Source organism: Marmota flaviventris, chromosome X (assembly GCF_047511675.1).
Source record: "Marmota flaviventris isolate mMarFla1 chromosome X, mMarFla1.hap1, whole genome shotgun sequence".
Lineage (NCBI taxonomy): Eukaryota > Metazoa > Chordata > Mammalia > Rodentia > Sciuridae > Marmota > Marmota flaviventris.
Genome location: NC_092518.1, coordinates 53,230,899 through 53,251,626, shown reverse-complemented (window position 1 = coordinate 53,251,626; position 20,728 = coordinate 53,230,899). Strand labels below are relative to the sequence as shown.

Below are 20,728 nucleotides of genomic sequence, written 5' to 3'. Positions count from 1 at the left end.
CCAAGTCTCTCTATGTGCTTTCAACATCAGAAAAATCTCACATCCTTTTAAATTTATCTATTTTTTTGTCTTTTCAGGTATTATTTTGAATTTATTTTCTCACAAAGTCACTCAGCAAATATTTATTAAATGCTTACTATGGGTCAGGCAATGTGCTTGGTACTAAGGGCAGTAGTGTTCAAGACATGATGCAAACTGGCAGTTGAACTGCTCTGTAATTATAAATTCATTATATTAAAAGCTGTTCAAAATTATAATAATAGTTTTCATTTGCTGAACAATCTTGTGATAGATATTGTGCTTGGTACTTTACATATACTATCTCTAATGTGTAACAATAATCCTATCCTGTAAGATAAAAGGTATCCTTACTTTAGAGATGAGGAAACTGAGATTCAGGGTTATAGAACTAATGAGGTTTAAAGGTGGCATTAGAATCTAGGTCAGCTTGACTTTATTCTGTGCCATTCTATTATGCCATCATTCTAGGGCTTAGTAATTTTCCATCATGCAGATATCCCATTCAAGTTTTTTTTTCCTATGCTTTTGTTAAATGTTCTTTTTGGTAACAGAAGTTCACCTGTAGAAAGATCCTACAGAATGACAGAAGATCTTTGTCACCTGCTTCTTGGGGGATTACTATCCAGAATAAATTAAAAACTCAAAAAGCTCAACATCAAAAAAATCCAATCAATAAATGGGCAATATATTTCAACAGACATCTCTTCAAAGAAGAAACACAAATAGCCAACAAATATATGAATAATGTTCAATATCCCTAGCAATCAGGAAAATGCAAATACAAACTACACTAAGATTTCAACTTATCTAGTCAGAATGGTAATTATCAAGAACACAAATAAATACTGTGGAGAATGTAGGGGGAAAAGGTGCATTCATACATTGTCGGAGGGTTAGTATAACTACTTTGGAAAGCAGTAGGAAGATTCCTCACAACTAAGAATGGTGATTCCAACTAAGAATGGAATCACCACATGACCCACCTATCTCATTCCTCAATATTTATCCCAAAGACCTAAAATCAGCATACTATAAGATACAACTAAACCCATCTTTATAGCAGCACAACTGACAATAGCCAAGTTATGAGACCAGCCCAGATACTGGTGAACAGATGAATGGATAAAGAAAATGTGGTACACACACACACACACACACACACACACAAAATGGAGTTCTACTCAGCCATAAAGAAGAAAGAACTGTGGCAATTCCTGGTAAGTAGTTGCAACTGGAGATTATCATGCTAAGTGAAATAAACCTGACTCAAAAAATCAAGGTTTGAATGTTTTCTCTCAAATGCAGAACCCAGACCAAAATAAGGGGAAAAATGGAGGAAATTTCATGAAAATAGAAGAGGGATCAGTGGAGTAGAGGAACGAGTTTGAGGGGAAGAGAGGAGGGATTGGAAAAGTGAGGATGGTAGAATAAAACTGACTAAACTGTCCTATGTACATTTGAATATACCATGGTGAATTTTGGCTTTATGTAGATTTATAATGAACTAATTTTTAAACACTATAAATAAATAGAAGAACGGTAGAATACAAGAAAAGAAACAGGGAAGGAAGGAGGAAAGGGAGGTACTGGGGACTAAATTGGAGCAAATTATATTTCATGCTTGTATAATGATGTCAAAATGAACCCCAATATTTGTGTAACTTTAATGCACTAATAAAATTTTTTAAAAAAGAAGTTGAACTGTAGGGCCTAACACTCCCCACTTAATTAGCATATGCTGACTCCTCAGATTCAAATTATTATAGTTTACATAACCATCAACCCAATAAATCTTCCAAAAATTGTATTTTTCTGTTTTTAAGTACCTGTGGTACTACTCCCACTGCCCTCCGAAGGCTTTCCAGGCTTACATCTTGTATATTTTGACCAGCAAGATAAATGCTACCTTTTTGAGGTTCATAGAAGCGAAACAACAGCCTCACTATTGTGCTTTTCCTGAAATTGGAGACAAGGAGAGGTCATTTAGCTTCTATTGGCATCAGGAAACCCTAATTTTAAACCACAGTAATCAATTCATTAGGATAAGAATAAAATCACATTCAGAATTTTCAATCAGTAATGAAGAATTTTATAAATAACTAAATTACCCACCCTGACCCACTACCTCCTACAATGGCCACTTTCTTTCCTGCAGGGACTTCAAAAGATACTCCACTAAGGACTTTCTGTCCTTCAATATATTCAAAATGCACATTATCAAAGGCCACCGTAGCTGTCTGTGGGGTGATCTGAAGGGGAGATGCCATCGCTTTGTCCTAACAGGGAAGAGGAAAAAAAAAAAAAACAACACTTTACATACTACCTTAGAGTACAGCTATACCGATATTTTTTTTAACAGAGAGATAAAAGGAAAATAATGGGGAAGAAGGTTTATGAAAGTGGAATTAGAGCACTTCCAAGCATGCTTTTAAAGATTTGTGTTTTTTACTCCTCACTGCTAAGGTTAAAAAAAAATTCATGAATGGTTTGGCTGCTGGACAACTTTTGCAGGGGGTGGGGGAGGGTTAGCAGGGAAGTAAAGGGCTGAAGGATGTGAGGAGAGGCAATCATATATTCTGCAGCATTATTAGCAAATATAAATCCAGTATAAGTATGAATAATTTAATAAGTTTTAGTTTCTAGGTATAAAATTTTTTCCTAACATTGTTTTTAAACATAGAAATGAAATCTATAACAATCTCTTAGTACACTTGACAGCCCCAATTCTTGCAAGAGAGAAATTAGTTTGCTAACATGATAAGAGTATTCCCCTAGAATAATCCAATAATAATGAGATGATGCTCATATATTTTTGAAAAGGTACTAAATAGATTACTTACTTTAATTCGGGTGTCTACCTTGAGTAGAGTAAACAAGGTGTTCATATCTATGAGTGCTTGTCTAGTCTCTCTATATACAGTTCCCAGAAAGTTAAGGGGTAATGAAAGCTGAAAAAGCAGTCCATTCACCATTACTAGATCTCCAACAGTAAGGGTACCTTAATATGCAAACGGCAGAAGGAAAAAAAAAGATATTTTAGATGAGAGTCATAAACTTTCCCAGTTTAAAGAGAATTTTATAGCTATTAATATGAAATCCAGTGTAAAATATATATAATCAACAACTCTTAGGCTGTTTCAATTTCAAAGCATTCAAATCCATGATTCAGATAATACCAGGAACTTGGTATATATTAAGTGCAATGGGAAAGTCCATCTACACACTATAAGACACACAAAAAATGGTTTAATTAATGATAGAAATGGAAGGTTAAAAAAACTTTCTTCTCTAAAACATAAGTGATTGTTTCTTTGTAGTATACATTCAAAAATTGAAACTAATGGATATATCATGACTGAGAATATTAAATCTCATATTAATTTCACCATGAATGAATTCTAATTGAGGGGGGTTACACAAAAGAGGTACAGACATATTACTTTTGAAGTTATAGAAATGAAAATATTAATAAAAGATTATAAGGTTATGGTAATTCTAAAAGCAAGATGTTTTTCCCTTTTAATCCTTTGGACTAAACACTGAACTAATGACTTTGATTTCCAGGCCTATAAGTGAAACCAGAAATACTGAACACTAAAATAAACTTGCTCCTCAAAGATTCAGGTTGTAGACCCATAAAATGTAGAAACAGTAATCCCAATCAATGAGAGAGCCAGTGCTAAACAAAAAGAAGAGATGATCAATCGAGAACACACATTCTGATACAAAAAGGAAACCATTACAAAAGTGCTAAAGTACTTTATTGAACACTAAGACTAATATACACATTCTTTTCATTAATCTTAGTTACAAAAGTTAAGTTTTATATAGTCTATAAAATGTGATAACCACAGATGCATTACCTGCCACAATTCCCTGACTGGCAAGCACCATTATAGCTGTTAAGCCAACACTGAAAATAGCACTTTGGCCAAAGTTCAGCATAGCCAGAGTAGAGGTACTTTTCAATGAAGCAGTCTCATATGTCTTCAAAAATCCATCATATCTCTGTGCTTCATATTTTTCATTATTAAAATACTGCAAAATACATAGAAACAGTAACTATGGACAAGTATAACAGGTATGTATTCTTTTTTTAAGTGATTAGTATAGGTTCCACCTGACTTCATATCTGGATACAATCTTGTACTACAGACTTTATTTTACAAACTTACTTTCGATACACTGGACTATGGTACTCCTGCAGTTTTCTATGATAGGTTATATTATAAAAGTTCATAAAATTCATCCAGTAAACATTTACTGAATGCATACCTAATGTGAACCCAGATCTAAATTTATTTAGATCAATGACACTTCCTTCAGGAAACCTGCCCCAGATCCTCTGAGACTCAGAATTGGCAGTTCCCTTTGCTACAAATTATGTCTTTCTGTTCGTCATCTGCATGCTTACTTTAACTCTTCTACTTTTGGTATATCATAAAATTCTGGGAGGGAAGGGATTACGCGATAATCATTTTTTACTACCCTCTCCTATACAGCACTTATCATAATGCTTTACATATAAGGGGAATTCAGTAACTATTTGTTAAATGGAAAAATGAACAAATAAATGAAAGAATTAATGAAAATCACTATGCTAGGAACCCTAAGAGATACAAAAAGGGTTAAGCACTTACATGCCAGCTAATTATCTTAATGTTCATTCTGAATCAAGATGTTAACAATATATTTATGATCATTATAATTAATTCAGAAAGTAAAATTCTGATGCTGCTAAATAAAAACAGGTAAAAATAAAGGGCAATGTCTAAAACAGAAGAAAAACTTAGTATTATTCCATAACCTAGAGCTCCTATCCTTATCCTAACACAAAGCTCTCACTTATAGCACCTATTAAATTAAATGGCAGAACAAATCTTGGTGCAGTATGAAAGGCAGAGGAAAGTACAATTAAACACATTACCTTCACAGTTTCATAATTCAGCAGTGAGTCTATAGCAGCATTACCTGCATCATTATCCGCTTTGTTCATTTCTATTCTAAATCTAGTTCTGTAAGACAAAGATTTGCACAGGCATGAAATGTATGTTATAAAAGCATCGCTAAATTCTGGACTTTGACTGGGCCCTGAGGAATACCATACCTCCACCGTGTGACTGCAACTGTGAATGCTGTGTATGCACCAAGTGTTCCTAGGGTTACCAATGCAAACTGGGCACCACATTTGTAATACTGGAAAAAGTTCAAGAGAAGAAATGAGAAACAATTATTGTTCTTGTCAAACAGTGTATATGATCCAACAGCAAATCTCAGTCACAAGATATTAATTAAAAATATTAAGGTAGGAAGTATATATGACAATAACTGGTGAAAAACCTTAGACAATCTACTTTGGGTAACAAGGAAAGAAAGCCAAATTTCACTTGCCACATTTATACTGTCATCAAATGCTAATACTAAAATAGTACAATAAGCTTGAAGAGGAACAAAAACTGTACATGTATACATATTTTAAGTATAAAAGATGAAATTGTCATAAATTTTATGAATGGTGAATAGCAACCTAGATACTCTGAGCATATCAATCTGATGCCATATATAAAAATCTCTGTTAAAAAACACTTCACAAACACTAGCTAATTAATGGTCTATGTGTAGGATTAAACAGTTCTAAACAATAACAACATGTAAAGAGCTTGGACAGCCCTTGAAAGCTTGTGGCAAAATAATTAAACAAACTGCATAATCTTTCTTTCTGAATTTAATTTTCAAAACCATGGGCAAGCAATAGCACAGCAGCTTCAAATATTCAATAGCTGCCAATGAGAATACTAATAAGATAAAAACTTGCTATAAAGACTGTTTTACTTACCAAAACACTACTGACAAGTGTCATTTCAAACATGATGGGGAGAAGATTAAATACCAAAGCACTCAGGACAAAACTGATACCCCTTGTCCCTCTGTCAATAGCCTTAGATAAAGCTCCTGTTTGTCTGCTCAGGTGGAAACCCAGATCCAGGTTGTGAAGATGGAGAAAGACATTTTTGGCTATTCTTCGAATTGAATTTTGGGCTACTTTTCCAAATACTGCATTTCGAACTTCATTAAAAAAGGCAGCTCCAGCTCTTGATACACCATCTAGTAATACATTATAAAGAAAAAATGAGGTGTAAAAACATTAGAATCAAGGGATTGAAAAAATGTTTGTACAATGAATACTCAATCAACAAATATATCACAGAATATTTATACTAAAAGAAACCTAGAAATCCTTTATCCTAACGAGAACTAACTTTTCTGGCACGATGAATCTCTCCTGGTTTTATTTTTTCCCAGATTTCAGAGGCTGATTTTTCCCATTAAAATACTCTCAATAAATAATAGACCATATGGCCTTATTATGGATACATGTACAATATCTGTTAAGGTTTTTGATCTAGTTCAATTCTCTGAAATAGCAAATAATAAAAATAAGATCCTGAAAATTCAAGTGTTTTAACTAAAAGCATGCTCCTACTCATATTTCATAAAATCTCCTTTCTAATGCATGGAACCACATGGGATTCATACTGTTTTTAAAAATTTTACATTTGTGTCATAACTACTAAATTTATTTACATATCTATCATTATTTACCTATTTTTTCTTTAATAGCTAACAATAGCAAGAAAATAACTGGCCTTATTGAAAAGGTATTTATAAAAAGCCTATTAAAAATGGTTGTTATAAATTTAATGTCCTATTTAATATTATTATTTTCTAGAATGTAGAGAATGCCACTATTATCATAGACTTTTGCAAAGTATACCATACAAAGAAATTCTAAAAATCATATATAGAAAATCTCACATAAAATAATAAACATCCAAAATACTAAGTTGTGTTTGTGGTGAAAAGGTCATCTGCTCAAATATGATGAACCCTTCTTGAAGAAAGTCAACACCTGTAGACAGATTAAAGAATCACACATACAACCAATCAGAACTGCTGTTGCCATGGTTGCAACTGTATTTGGTGCATCACTCAGGTTCAGCATGTTTCCCGACATCTGGTTGAGGCTGTCTACAGCATATTTAAACATGAAGGGAACCACAATATTCATGGCCTAAAAACATAAAAACATCCATTATCCACCATACATAAAATAATTATTTGTAAAAGTACAAACTTAATTAATACTTATGGAAATGTTCAGAAATTAACCATTTGCTGGTATTGGAATGATTTCCCCAATTTTTAAAGATAAAATCTTTGGCATTGGGAGAGCTATCATTTCAAGATTTTTATATCACAGTACCATGTTAATGTTCATTTACAAGCTATGTGAATTTGTCTAATGCTCCTGCTTCCATGGAATGATCCTTGATCGGGCACTCAAAAATGTGCTTTCTGCCATCTGAAATTCTACAGAGCTCATAGAACTTAGTGCCAAACTGCTATATATTTATTTGTTTGGGTACACATTTTGCTTTCCTCCTATAAAATTTTTAAATATCTTTATTTTTATCAATCTATCATTTATTTATCTATTTTTATGTGGTACTGAGGATCAAACCCAGTGCCTCACATGTGTGAGGCAAGTGCTCTACCACTGAGCTACAACCCCAGCCGCTCCTACTGTAAATTTGAGGGTCTGTATCTCATTACTTTTTGGTCTTACCCATGCTGAGTATAATGCTTTGTATATAGTTGATATTCAATTCACATTTTAAAGATGAATTTTTTTCACCATGAAAATGGTAAAAACTGAAATTATATAGCAAAAAGCACCTCAAAAGCTGATAAAGTACAAGTATCTGTGGCTGATTCATTATTTTTAAAAATATGTGTAGATTTATTTGCCCCACAAAGATCCTTTGCTTTAATACCATAAAAGCAAAACCCACTGAATGCCAAACTAAGTTTTCATTAACCAAAGTACATCTCCATGAAAATACACCAAAATAAAACCTAAAAACTTAAAAGTTTCAATGCTTTCATTTATTCAGAGCAAATATTTAATCATTCATGTTCTACACTTTCTGCAGAATTATAGTGTCTAAAACATCAACCACCATTTAGGAACACAAAATTTGTTAGCCTGCCAAAACTTTCTTTAGTAACAAGTGAAAACAATTCTATAAGGCTTAATAAAAACATGGATATTCCAGCTCTTGTTCCAGTATTGTGCTATCCCCATCTTTGTTAAATACAGTGATTTATAGGCACCAAGTCTAAGTTTAGCTACAACTGATAGAAGTTATGTAAATCTTACCAAGCAACATTTGAAAGTATACAAGAGTTCTTTGCAACCAAGCAGGTGTTCTAACATTCAACAATAATGTTGAAATACACACAGCTGTTGGAAAGCTTTTCAGAATGTAACATGAGAGAAATTGCTTAAAACTTCAAGGTTTTTAACTTCCAAAATATAATCTAATATAGAATACATGGGAAGTCCCCAAAAATAAATTTCTCAATTCTGATTTTCTTATAGCCATCTAAGCTCAGGCTCTTGTTTCTCTTGAAATGGTCTCCTCCTCTCTACATCTTCACTCTTCAAAGCCCAATTTGATTTCTAGTTCTTTCATAATGACTTCTCTGATATCTGCAGTCAATTTGACCTTTTGCATTTCCCAATCCTTCTCTTTTTTTAACAGTTTATGCCTTGATATTTATCACTTTTATATTTCTCATTTACTTTGCATATGTACATATATACTGTCTTCTTATCCATATACAAACCTGTGACAAAACATTTAGTGAACAACAGCTTTGAGTCAGCTATGATACTAAGTGCCATTCATAAAAGTGAGGACTGAAACAAATAACAATTCTATGAAATGGGTATTATCATTATAGTTGAGGAAACTCGGGTTCCACAAGGTTTAATGATTTGTCTGGTTGAGCAGCAGAGCTAAGATTAAAATTCAGGTCTGATACTTGAAGTCAGAATCTATTTCTTGTATGTCATACCTATATTAGCAGCTTACAAGGCAGGAACTATATATTTAGTTTCTTTTCCACCGTAAAATGGACACTTTTAAGTGTCCCATTTAAATTGGCTACAGATGTAAACTATGCAATTTTTCTAACTCATAGCTTATTGTACCTTCACCACAGCTACAATGAGTGAGGACTGAAAGTTATGTATCACCAATAAGGTGATGCTATTTTACTTTCTTGAAAATGTTTTGGGGTTTGGTCAAGTTTGGGAACATCCTTTTAAGAATGCAGAATATGTGAACATCATCTATCCTGTGAGTTATTGGCAGAAAAATTGAAGTTATTAGCAGAGTGCGAAGAACATGGCACTACCTCTAATTATCATTGAATACTGTTGGTTTTCCCATTAAAATAATTTTAAAAAGGAAAGAAATGCACTAATAAAATAGAAGGCATTATATTATTTGTAAATATTTTCATTACCAGCCATGTGTAGATTTCTTTGGCCTTCTGATATGCTGAGGGTACGATGTGACAAATACTGATTTTCCCTAATATTCCACCTTCAGCAGAACCAGACTTAAACCATCTCAAAAGAGAATCTCTTTTAAAACCTCTTATTTTGAAGTAATTATAGATTCACAGGAACTTGAAGAAATGGAACAAAGAGATCCATGTATTCATAACCTTGCATCTCCTAATGATGTCTTATATAGCTGTCATTCAATATCAAAATAAGGAAGTTAACATTGGTGTATTACTGTTAAGAAAACTATAGAACTTATCTACTTTTCAACATTTTTAACATGTTCTCATGTGTATGTATATATGTCTATTTGGCTCTATGCAATGTTATCTCATGTTTAGATTCATGTAACTACCACTACAATCAAGATATAGAACTATTTCACCACCACAGGAAAACAGATTTTGATTCATCTTTGTATTCACTCCCACCCCACCTGTTCCACTCCAGTCCCTGTACCCTAGCAATCACTAATTTGTTCTTGATCTCTATGGTTTGGGAATCAGACAATACATAACCTTTTGAGATTGGCTTTTGTTACACTTACAATAATGTTCTGGAGGTTCATCGAGGTTGCTATACATATCAAAGGACCATCCTTTTTTATTGCTGAGCATTAATCCATGGATGTATCAGAATTTGTTCAACCATTCACCCGTAAAGGAATTTTGGTGGTTTCAATTTTGGGAGTATTGTGGTTAAAGATGTTTGAACATTCTCATATGGATGGACATAAATTTTCATTTCTCTGGGATAAATGTACTGGAGTTCAACTACTAAATCTATGTAGAACTTTTTAGAACTGCCATACTCTTTCCAGAGTGTACCATTTTATAATAACTGGCAAAGCATAAATGACTCAGTTCCTCTTCATCCTCATCAACATTTGACATTATCACTATTTTTCCTTTTCTGAAACTATTGTAGTAGGTGTGTAGTAATAGCTCCCAGTGGTTTTACTTTGATTTTCCTAAATGGCAATGAATATCTTTTAATGTACTTATTGGCCATTTGTTTCTCCTCTTTGTTGAAATATCTGTCTTTTGTACATATCATAACTAGATTGCCTGTTTTTCTACTACTGATTTTAAGAATTCTTTATGGATACTAGTATAAAGTAATTATTGGATATGTGATCTGCAAATATTTTCTCCCTTGACTTTCATTCTGCTAAGGAGCCTGAACTGTCACCCAACTTAACAGAAAAGAGGAGTTCCATCTCTCAGGAGTCAAAAAAGCTAAAGTAGGAACCTGCACTTTTACCCTCTCCAGCACTAATGAAGCAACACCTCTGCTCCAGGAAAGTGGTATTATAGGAAGCGTACTAAACAGAAGATTTAAATAAAGTCCAGAGCTCTACAACGTAATAACCTAAATGTCCAGGTTTGAATAAAGAATCAACTATCATATCAAGAACCACGAAGATATCAATTTGTCAACAAATGGGACTTACTCAAACTAAAAAGTTTTTTCTCAGCAAAAGAAACAATAAGAGAGGTAAATAGGGAGCCTACACCCTGGGAACAAATCTTTACTCCTCACACTTCAGATAGAGCCCTAATATCCAGAGTATACAAAGAACTCAAAAAATTAGACAATAAGAAAACAAACAACCCAATCAACAAATGGGCCAAGGACCTGAACAGACACTTCTCAAAGGAGGACATACAGTCAATCAACAAGTACATGAAAAAATGCTCACCATCTCTAGCTGTCAGAGAAATGCAAATCAAAACCACCCTAAGATACCATCTCACTCCAGTAAGATTGGCAGCCATTAGGAAGTCAAACAACAACAAGTGCTGGCGAGGATGTGGGGAAAAGGGTACACTTGTACATTGCTGGTGGGACTGCAGATTGGTGCAGCCAATTTGGAAAGCAGTATGGAGATTTCTTGGAAAGCTGGGAATGGAGCCACCATTTGACCCAGCTATTCCCCTTCTTGGTCTATTCCCTAAAGACCTAAAAAGAGCATGCTACAGGGACACTGCTACATCGATGTTCATAGCAGCACAGTTCACAATAGCAAGACTGTGGAACCAACCTAGATGCCCTTCAATAGACGAATGGATAAAAAAAATGTGGCATTTCTACACAATGGAGTATTACTCTGCATTAAAAAATGACAAAATCATAGAATTTACAGGGAAATGGATGGCATTAGAGCAGATTATGCTAAGTGAAGCTAGCCAATCCCTAAAAAACAAATGCCAAATGTCTTCTTTGATATAAGGAGAGTAACTAAGATCAGAGTAGGGACGAAGAGCAGGAGAAGAAGATTAACATTTAACAGGGATGAGAGGTGGGAGGGAAAGGGAGAGAGAAGGGAAATTGCGTGGTAATGGAAGGAGACCCTCAGGGTTATACAGTGGAGGGGGTAGAGAGAGAGGAGGGGAGGGGAGGGGAGAGGTGGGGAGGGGGGAGGGGGGAGGATGGGAAAGGCAGCAGAGCACAACAGACACTAGTATGGCAATATGTAAATCAATGGATGTGTAACTGATGTGATTCTGCAATCTGTGTATGGGGTGAAGGTGGGAGTTCATAACCCACTTGAATCAAAGTGTGGAATATGATATGTCAAGAAATTTGTAATGTTTTGAACAACCCACAATAAAAAATTAAAAAAAAAAGAAGATAACAATTTGAATAAGAAAATCGACAGACACTAACATCAGGATGACACAATGTTAGAACTATCTGACAAATATTTCAGAGTAACAGTTTAAGTGCTTCAAGGAACATTATGAATGTGCTTGGAACAAATGAAAATAATAAATGTCTCAACAAATACACTGAGAACAAATGAAAACTTTGGAACTGAAAAATATAATGACCAAAATATAAAAACTCAATGGATTAGGCTCCATGGAGAAATGGAAAGGTCAGAGAAGAGTTATCAGTATCGTTCTACTTCCTAATTTGGCAAAAAGAACACAGCAGGAGACATTACACTAGCCAACTTTCAAAATATACTACAAACCATAGTAAGTAAAGTAGCACAGCAGTGCCATAAAAACAGACACACAGATCAATGGAATAGAACTGAACCTCTAGACATAAACCCATGCCATCTACAGCCAACTGATTTTCAACAAGGTACTAAGAAAACAATGGATATCTACTATATACTGGATATCTATATGCAGAAGAATGAAGCTAGAACCCTAGTTCTTACCAGTTACAAAAGTCAACTCAAAACAGGGGTGAGGGCATAGCTCAGTGGTAGAGTTCTTGGTTAGCATGTACAAGATCCTGGGTTCAATCTTCAGTACTGTAAAAAAGAAATAAACTGAAAATGGATAGGAGACTTAAAACGTTAAGACCTGAAACTATGATACTACTAGAAGAAAACAAAGGTTAAACACTTCGGGACACTGGAATGGGCAAGGATTTGTTTTAGATAAGATGCCAAAAGCACAGAAAACAAAAGCCAAACTAGACAAATGAGATTACATCCAACTACAAAGCTTCTGCATAGCAAAGGAAACAATATAATGGAAAGACGACCTACAGAATGGGAGAAAATATTTGCAAACTATATATCTGACCAGGGTCAATATCAAGATATATATAGCACTCCAAAAATTCAATAGGAAAATACAAATAAAATGATTAAAAATGGGCAATAGATCTAAGTAGATATTTCTCAAAAGTAAGCATACAAACGGCTAACAGATATATTGAAATTGCTCAATATCACTAATTATTGGGGAAATGTAAACCAAAACCCACAATGAGATATCGCCTCACCCCAGTAATAATGGCTAATATTGAAAATATTAATGATAACAAGGGTTGATGAGGATGTGGAGAAAGGGAACTCTTGCACGCTGTTGATGGAAATGTAAATTAGTACAACAATTATGAAAAACAATATGGAAGTTCCTCAAAAAATTAGAAGTAGAATAACCACATGATACAGCAATCCCTCTCCTAGGTGTGTGTGTGTGTGTGTATGTATGTGTGTGTGTGTGTGTGTGTGTGTGTGTGTATATATATATATATATATATATATATATATATATATCTCCAAAGGAAATAAAATCAGTATAGAAAGTGATAACTAAACTCCCATGTTCATTGTACCACTATTCAAAATAGCCAAGAAACATAAATAACCTAAGTGCCTATCAAGTTATGATAAAGAAAATGTGATACATGTACACAATGGAATACTCTCATTTATGACAACATGGATGGAACTAGAGATGAAACCTGCTCAAATACAAAAGATGCAGGAAAGGTGAAACAGGAACAAAATAAAGAATAATCTTGCAGAAAACCAGTAAGAAAATGGTATAATTAAATTCAAATATACTAATAATATCATTATAATTACCAACATATTAAATAAGCAATATAAATCAATAAATTATGTACCCATATACTAGCAAAGAACAATTAGAAACCTAAATTCAGAAAAGAAAACTATTTACAACATCCCTCCCTATCCATCCCCCCAAAATGGAAATCCTTAGGAATAAACCTAACTCAAAGTCTCTTGTTGTACTATTGATTTGCTCATTCTTAGGGGAGGAACTATTTTTGTCCTCTGTAGGATATTTAGCATTGTCTTTAACTTCTACACACTACATCTCAGAAGCATACCCTACCTCCTCCAGTTGTGACCAAAAAAAAAAAAAAAAAGTCTCCAGACACTACCAAATGTTCCCTTGGGTTCTAAATCACCCCTGATTGGGAACCACTAGTGTAATCCAACAAGAACAGGGTCTGTGTGTGAAAGCTACCAATGCTGATGAAATAGATCAAAGAAGACATAAGTAAATGGAGAGACATAAGGCATTCATCCAGTGGAAGACACAATGAAGTAAGGATAATAATTCTCCACAAATTGGAACATAGATTTTTGTTTAATTTTCATTAAAAGTACCATTAGGCTTCTTTGTTAACTATGGATAAATTTATACAGAGAGGTAAGGAACTGAAATAATCAAAACCACTGGAGAAGAAAAGAAGTTGAAATAATCATACTACTGGCTTTATGACTTACTATAAGTCTACAAGAATTAGGATAATGTAGTATTAGCAAAGTAAGAGACACATAGACCAATGAAATAGAATAGATTTCAGAAAAAGATCCCACACATATAACTATGGTAGAAAAATAATGGCTCCCCAAAGAATTCCATGTATATTTTCTCTAAAGTTAGTAGAAATGATAGCTTAAATGACAAAATGAACTTTGCAGATGTGATTAAACTAAAGAAAATGGGAAATTCAGGAAAAAGTATCTTGAATTATTCTGATGGGTTGAATATAATCACAAAGATCCTTAGGGAGGCAAGAAGGTCAAAGTCATGAGAGCAGATGGGACTACGAACGCACAAGGGTCAGAATGAGACAAAAACTAAAGATGCTACTGACTTTGAAGATGAAGGAAGAGGTCACAAGCCATGAAATTCAAGTAGACTCTAGAAGCAGGAAAAAGCAAGGAAATGGATTCTCCCTGAGAGCCTTGGGATGGAGCAGAGCTCTGCCTTTATTTTGACCTAGTAAAACCTAGTTTTGGACCTCTGATTTCCATAAATGTAAACTAATAAATCTGGGTTGTTTTGAGCTACTGAATTTGTGATAATTAGTTGTACCAGCAATAGTGAACAAAAGAAATTCAATGAGGAAAGGATAGCCTTGGTGTTGGAACAATTAGAGAACAAAAATAAATAAACCTCCACCTAAACCTTATATAAGAATTCAACCTGAATACAGATCTAAATGTAAAAGATAAAAATATTAAACTTCTAGAAGAAAACAGGAGAAATTCTCAATGATGTCGCGTTAGGCAGATAGTTCTTAGACATGACAACAAAAGCATAATACATAAATAAAAAAATGATAAACTGGAATTCATCAAAATTTAAAACACTTGTTCCATATAAGGCAATAAAACAAGTTATGGATAGAAAGACTATCTGCAAATCAAATATTTGAGAAAAAACTTTTACCCAGATTATATTAAGAACTCCCTAAACTCAAGAGGAAAAACAAAACAGCTCAATTAAAAACGGACAAAACGAGAACAGACCCCGCCCGTCGTGGAGGAGGGAGGGCCACCAGTATCGACATGTTGCTTGAGGAGGTCCGCGTTGGCGACAGACTGAGTGGAGCCGCAGTCCGGGGCGACGTGCAGGAGGTGCACCGCCTTCTGTACCGCGAGCTGGTGCACCCCGACGCCCTGAATCGCTAAGGCAAAACGGCTCTGCAGGTCATGATGTTTGGCAGTCCCGCCATCACTCTGGAACTTCTGAAGCAAGGTGCTAGCCCCAATGTTCAGGATGCCTCCGGTACCAGTCCAGTCCACGATGCAGCTCGCATTGGATTCCTGGACACCCTGAAAGTCCTCGTGGAGCATGGTGCTGATGTCAATGCGCCTGATGGCACTGAGGCGCTCCCCATCCATCTAGCTGTGCAGGAGGGCCACAGTGCTGTGGTCAGCTTCCTGGCTCCTGAGTCTGATCTTCAATACAGGGATGCCAGGGGGCTTACACCCTTGGAGCTGGCACAACAGAGGGTCTCACGACATCATGGACATCCTGCAGGGGTGCACAGTGATCCCACTGTGAGCCAGGGTCACTCTACCCAGCAAGAGAACCCACTAGGTTCTGTCAGAAGAGAAGGGAAGAAACACTTTCTCTCCTCACTCCTCTTGCTCTTTACAGAAGGGGGAGGAGGACCAGTTTGTGGCTTATTGGTGTTGTTTTTTGGGGAGTGTGTGTTTGGGGGACATTTCTCATTTGTTTTTCTCACCCCTTTTGGTGTGTTGGACAGAGAAGGGCTCCTATAGGCAACAGCCACTGAAACGGTTCATTTTGTCTGCACCCCGGGCTGCTGGGGCTGCAGACTAGACCCAAGCGCAAAGTGCTTAAAGCCCCAGCCCCAGAGCGAGTCATCACCTCCAAAGCTCCAGGAACCTGGTGACTTTGGCTGGCTGTGCTCAGAGAGATCCCTGAAGTGTGAGCTCTGTCTTGGACATGGGGGGCAGGGAGGGAAGTGTTTCAAATCAATAAAAGGGTAGTATGAGTAAATATTTTGTTGGAAGCTTGTTTTCCAGTCCCTTGTACAGCATTTAAAAAGGAGATTCTATTTATTAAGCTTTATGGAAAAAATTGTGTGTGATAATTTAATGTTTCTACTGATTAAATTAAAACTTGTGCATGAAAAAAAAAAACGGACAAAACACTTGAACAGACACTTCACAAAAGTGGATATCTGGATGGCAACTAAGCACATATGAAAATATTCAATACCATTAGCCAATTTCCTAAGAAGGGAGATGTAAATTAAAACCACCAGATACTACTGCATGCCTGATAGTACCAAGTGCTGGCAGCCAAGAAGCAAAGCAACTGGAACTCTTACACATTATTGATGGGAATATAAAAAGAGCTTCTCTGGAAAACAGCTTGGCAGCATCTTATAGTATTAAAAATATACTTAGCATGACCCAGCATTCCACTCTTTAGTATTTATTCTAAATAAACTGAAAGCTGGGTTACACAAAAACCTATACCTGAATATTTAAAGCAGTTCTAGTTATAATCACTAAAAGGTAGGAAGAACCCAAATGTCCTTGAATAAGTGAATGGATAACAAACTATTTATTCATACCATGGAAAACCACTCAACAACAAAAAAGAAATGGACTGGTATACTCAGTGACTTGGGTGAATGACAGAGGCATTATTTTCAGTGAGAGAATTCAGCTTAAAAGGTCATATATGACATGATTCCATTTATATGATGGTGTGGTTCAGATATGGTTTGAGTGTATCTTCCAAACATTCATATGTTGGAAACTTGGTTCCCAGTGTGGGGATGGTGAGAGGTGATGAACCATTAAGAGATATGGCCTACTGGGAGGTAATTAGGGCATCAGGCACTACCGTCAGAAGAGATTAATTAAGTTTCACAGAACCCTAGTTAGTGCTTGAGATAGTGAGTTATAAAAAGAGTAAACCTCATCCCTGAAACTCTGGTTTCCTGTCTTGCCATGTGATCTCTCCTTTTGACATGTGTTCCTGCCCTGATGCTATCTATCATGTTGTGATGCAGTTTGATGGCTTCACCAGAGTTGAGCTGGTGACATGTTCTTAAATCTCCAGAAGTGTGAGCTAAACAAAATTTCTTTACAAAGTACCCAGTCTCCCATATTTTATTACAGCAACAGAAAATGGATGAATATATATGATATGTTTGAAATAAAAATAATTATACTGAGAGGACATATCAGTGTTTCCCACCATTTCTGGATCTGAAGAAAGTATGACTATGAAGGGTAACTCATGGGAGATTTTGAGATGATGAAACTTTTCTGTATCCTAACTGCAGTTGCAATTAAATGAATACATACAAGTGTTAAAAAATCATAGAACTGTATACCAGAAAGAGTTCATTTTACTGTATGTTCATTAAAATTAATTTAAAAACCAACAAAGCCAGTGTCTCAGGTTACAAGAGACCTGATTCCCTAGGCACAGGAGCTAACTATCTAAAGCTATAGGACAATGTATTTTAATCAAAATCAACTCAATATGAAGCCTCATATCATGTCACTTCCTAAAAATTAAGAAATTGGTTATTTTTACTAGATTTTAAACATGTGACAAAAGGTATATTTAATCTGTAACTGCAACATACACATTAAGTACATTAACTGCAACATACACATTAAGTACAAGAGAAATCAAAATCAAAATCAACTCAATATGAAGCCTCATACCATGTCACTTCCTAAAAATTAAGAAATTGGTTATTTTTACTAGATTTTAAACATGTGACAAAAGGTATATTTAATCTGTAACTGCAACATACACATTAAGTACAAGAGAAATAAAATCACTTATCCTTACAAACTTTTTTCTTTTCTAGACCTTAATTTAAATCATATTTCATCTGCTAAACTTTTGAATGCTCAGAGATTGTGTATCACTAAGAAATTGAATTCACTTAATTTTTAGTACAAAAATATATAGTTTGGGACAGTGATTGAAGAACAGACTTAAGGAAAAAGTAAAATCATCATATGCTATGGTTTGAATATGGCTTGTTCCCTCCAAAAATCATACTGACATTTGTTTGCCACTGTGGTGGTACTGGGACATGGGGCAGTGATTTAAGCAGTGATTAGGTTGCTAAGAGGGATTAGGACCACTCTTGTGGTAATGGGTTAATTCTTCAAAGAGTGAGTCTTCAGGGACTGGAATTACAGAGTCTTTGAATTTCAGAGTGGCCTCAGTTAACTAATGGCTCCATAGCAGTGCTGCCAAGAAGGGCCGAATATATTTGAATAAGAAACAGAGAATTTTTTACCTTGTTAATTGCTTCTCTAGTCATAAAAGGACCAGGAGGAAAGAAAGAAAATAAGGACCAAAGACTCTAAAAGGAAATTTGATTAGCAAGGCAAAACAGAGAAAATAAAACTGAACAAGGCACTTACATGATTTGTAAAGACCATCAGGTAGTGGTAGGACCTTCACAGAACTTAAGTCTATTCTCATTAAAAGGAGAAAAACAATAACAAAAAGAAAACAACTACCTGAAAATGGACATTCTTTTACACCTTATAAGTTACTCATTCATGAAAATTAGGCCTGAGTCATAAAGCAAATGCCATAAAAGAGTCCCATCACATAAGTAAAATTTTCTGTCTTAAAGCTGATTTGGGGTATTAAAAATAACCACAACAGAAAACAGCCTGTTTAGTCCAATCCTTGCAACATATCTGAATATAGATTCCAAGAAGATGAAATAAGAATTATGACTTAACAACAAAAATAACAAAACAAAGAGTCCATATTCAAGAATGTTACATAATATAATATTTATAAGAAATCCACTGATTGTTTATACTTAACATGATAGTTTAATTAGGAAAATATAAACATGACAAAACTGAGACATAAATAGAAAGAGACCATATGTCATTGTCAAAAAACAGACACCTAAAACATGTGTAAGCAAGTTGAAAACCTAGAGGTCATAGCCATAAAACAAATTTGTTGTATCTATTTCACAGCTGAAGAACACCTAACTGAGAGCAAAGTAAAGCACACAGAAGAGCAAGAGTTTAGAGTCTTAACTCTACTAATCAAATCTAAGAGATAAATCCTCTTACATAAGTCCTTTAAGAGATAAAAACTTTAGAGGGGAAAAGTGGATCAGACTGATATTTAATGAAAACTTTGAATGCAACCAGTAGAAGTAACACGATTTGTTTGCTTGATTCATTAATTTTTTTAAAAAAATGGCCTTATACCACAACATCTTATTTGATGTAATATTAGCATTTATGTGGAATAACTGGTACACAGCTAAGATCTATTACAAGGTAGGAGTCCCAATTTCCTGTATAATATATAAAATGCTTAAAAATCACTCCCCTGCTCATAATTTTAAAAATGTTGAACTGAAAATACCTCCTTGAAGCTAAAAGAAAATTGAGGTAACAGGGTAAACTGCTATCCCCAAAACTAGGTGAATCATAGTTTACATGGAAAAGGTGTTATGGCTGGGGGAAACAAGCAAATGGTAAGTTAGGAACATTAATTGCTAAAGAATGAGCAAGAACTAGTTCAAAAGATTAGAATCCTGGGGGTCCCCACTTTCATAAGTTTTACCTCCTGTGTCAGTCAGCTTTTCATTACTATGGCAAAACACTTGAGATAATCAACTTAAAATAAGAAAAGTTTATTTTGACTCACAGGTTTCAGTCTATAGGTGGTTGGCCCTATTGCTTTTGGGCCAGTGGTCAAGTAGTACATCATGGCAGGAAGTACGTGGTGGAACAAGCTGCTCAACTCATGGAGACCAGGAAGGACACAAAGAGAGATACGGGGGCCAAGATTCCAATACCCTCTTCAAGGGCATGCTCCCATATGACTGGAAGACCTCCCAGTAGGCCCAGCCTCTGAAACATTCTATCACCTACTCAACAGTGCCAAAGGTTGGGGAGCAAGTCTTTAATACCTGGGCCTTTAGGGGACACTTATCCAACCACAGCATCTCCAGTAGCCACACCAGGTTCTAAGGATAAATATATGAGAAAAAATCCCCTCATTATTTACAGTAGGGTGAGGGGAAATAATTGTTTCAAAATATGACCTGAGTATTCTGTTCTCATTAACAAAGGCTTTCCCTCAAGAGAAACTATTTTACCAAAGCATAACCAACTTAAGTTTTATCAGAGTATAACTAACCTGGGAGAAGGAAAATACTCAGCTCTACCTCCTCTAGCATTCCTATCTTACTAAATGAGGAAAGGAAAGCTGAAAG

General features: G+C 35.1%; 1 protein-coding gene and 1 pseudogene across 1 annotated transcript in view; one reads left to right on the top strand and one right to left on the bottom strand.

Moving 5' to 3' along the window:
- The window catches only part of Abcb7 (ATP binding cassette subfamily B member 7), a 104,406-nt gene that overhangs the window by 17,248 nt on the left and 66,430 nt on the right, over positions 1 to 20,728 (bottom strand). Inside the window, exons 5-12 of the mRNA XM_027922961.3 lie at positions 6,961 to 7,093; positions 5,858 to 6,126; positions 5,129 to 5,217; positions 4,949 to 5,036; positions 3,885 to 4,059; positions 2,862 to 3,019; positions 2,134 to 2,297; positions 1,848 to 1,977 (exon numbers count right to left, since the gene is read on the bottom strand). Of these exons, the coding sequence (XP_027778762.1) occupies positions 1,848 to 1,977; positions 2,134 to 2,297; positions 2,862 to 3,019; positions 3,885 to 4,059; positions 4,949 to 5,036; positions 5,129 to 5,217; positions 5,858 to 6,126; positions 6,961 to 7,093 (1,206 nt within the window). The remainder of the gene's footprint in view (positions 1 to 1,847; positions 1,978 to 2,133; positions 2,298 to 2,861; positions 3,020 to 3,884; positions 4,060 to 4,948; positions 5,037 to 5,128; positions 5,218 to 5,857; positions 6,127 to 6,960; positions 7,094 to 20,728) is intronic.
- On the top strand, positions 15,490 to 16,283 carry LOC114081474 (cyclin-dependent kinase 4 inhibitor D pseudogene; annotated as a pseudogene).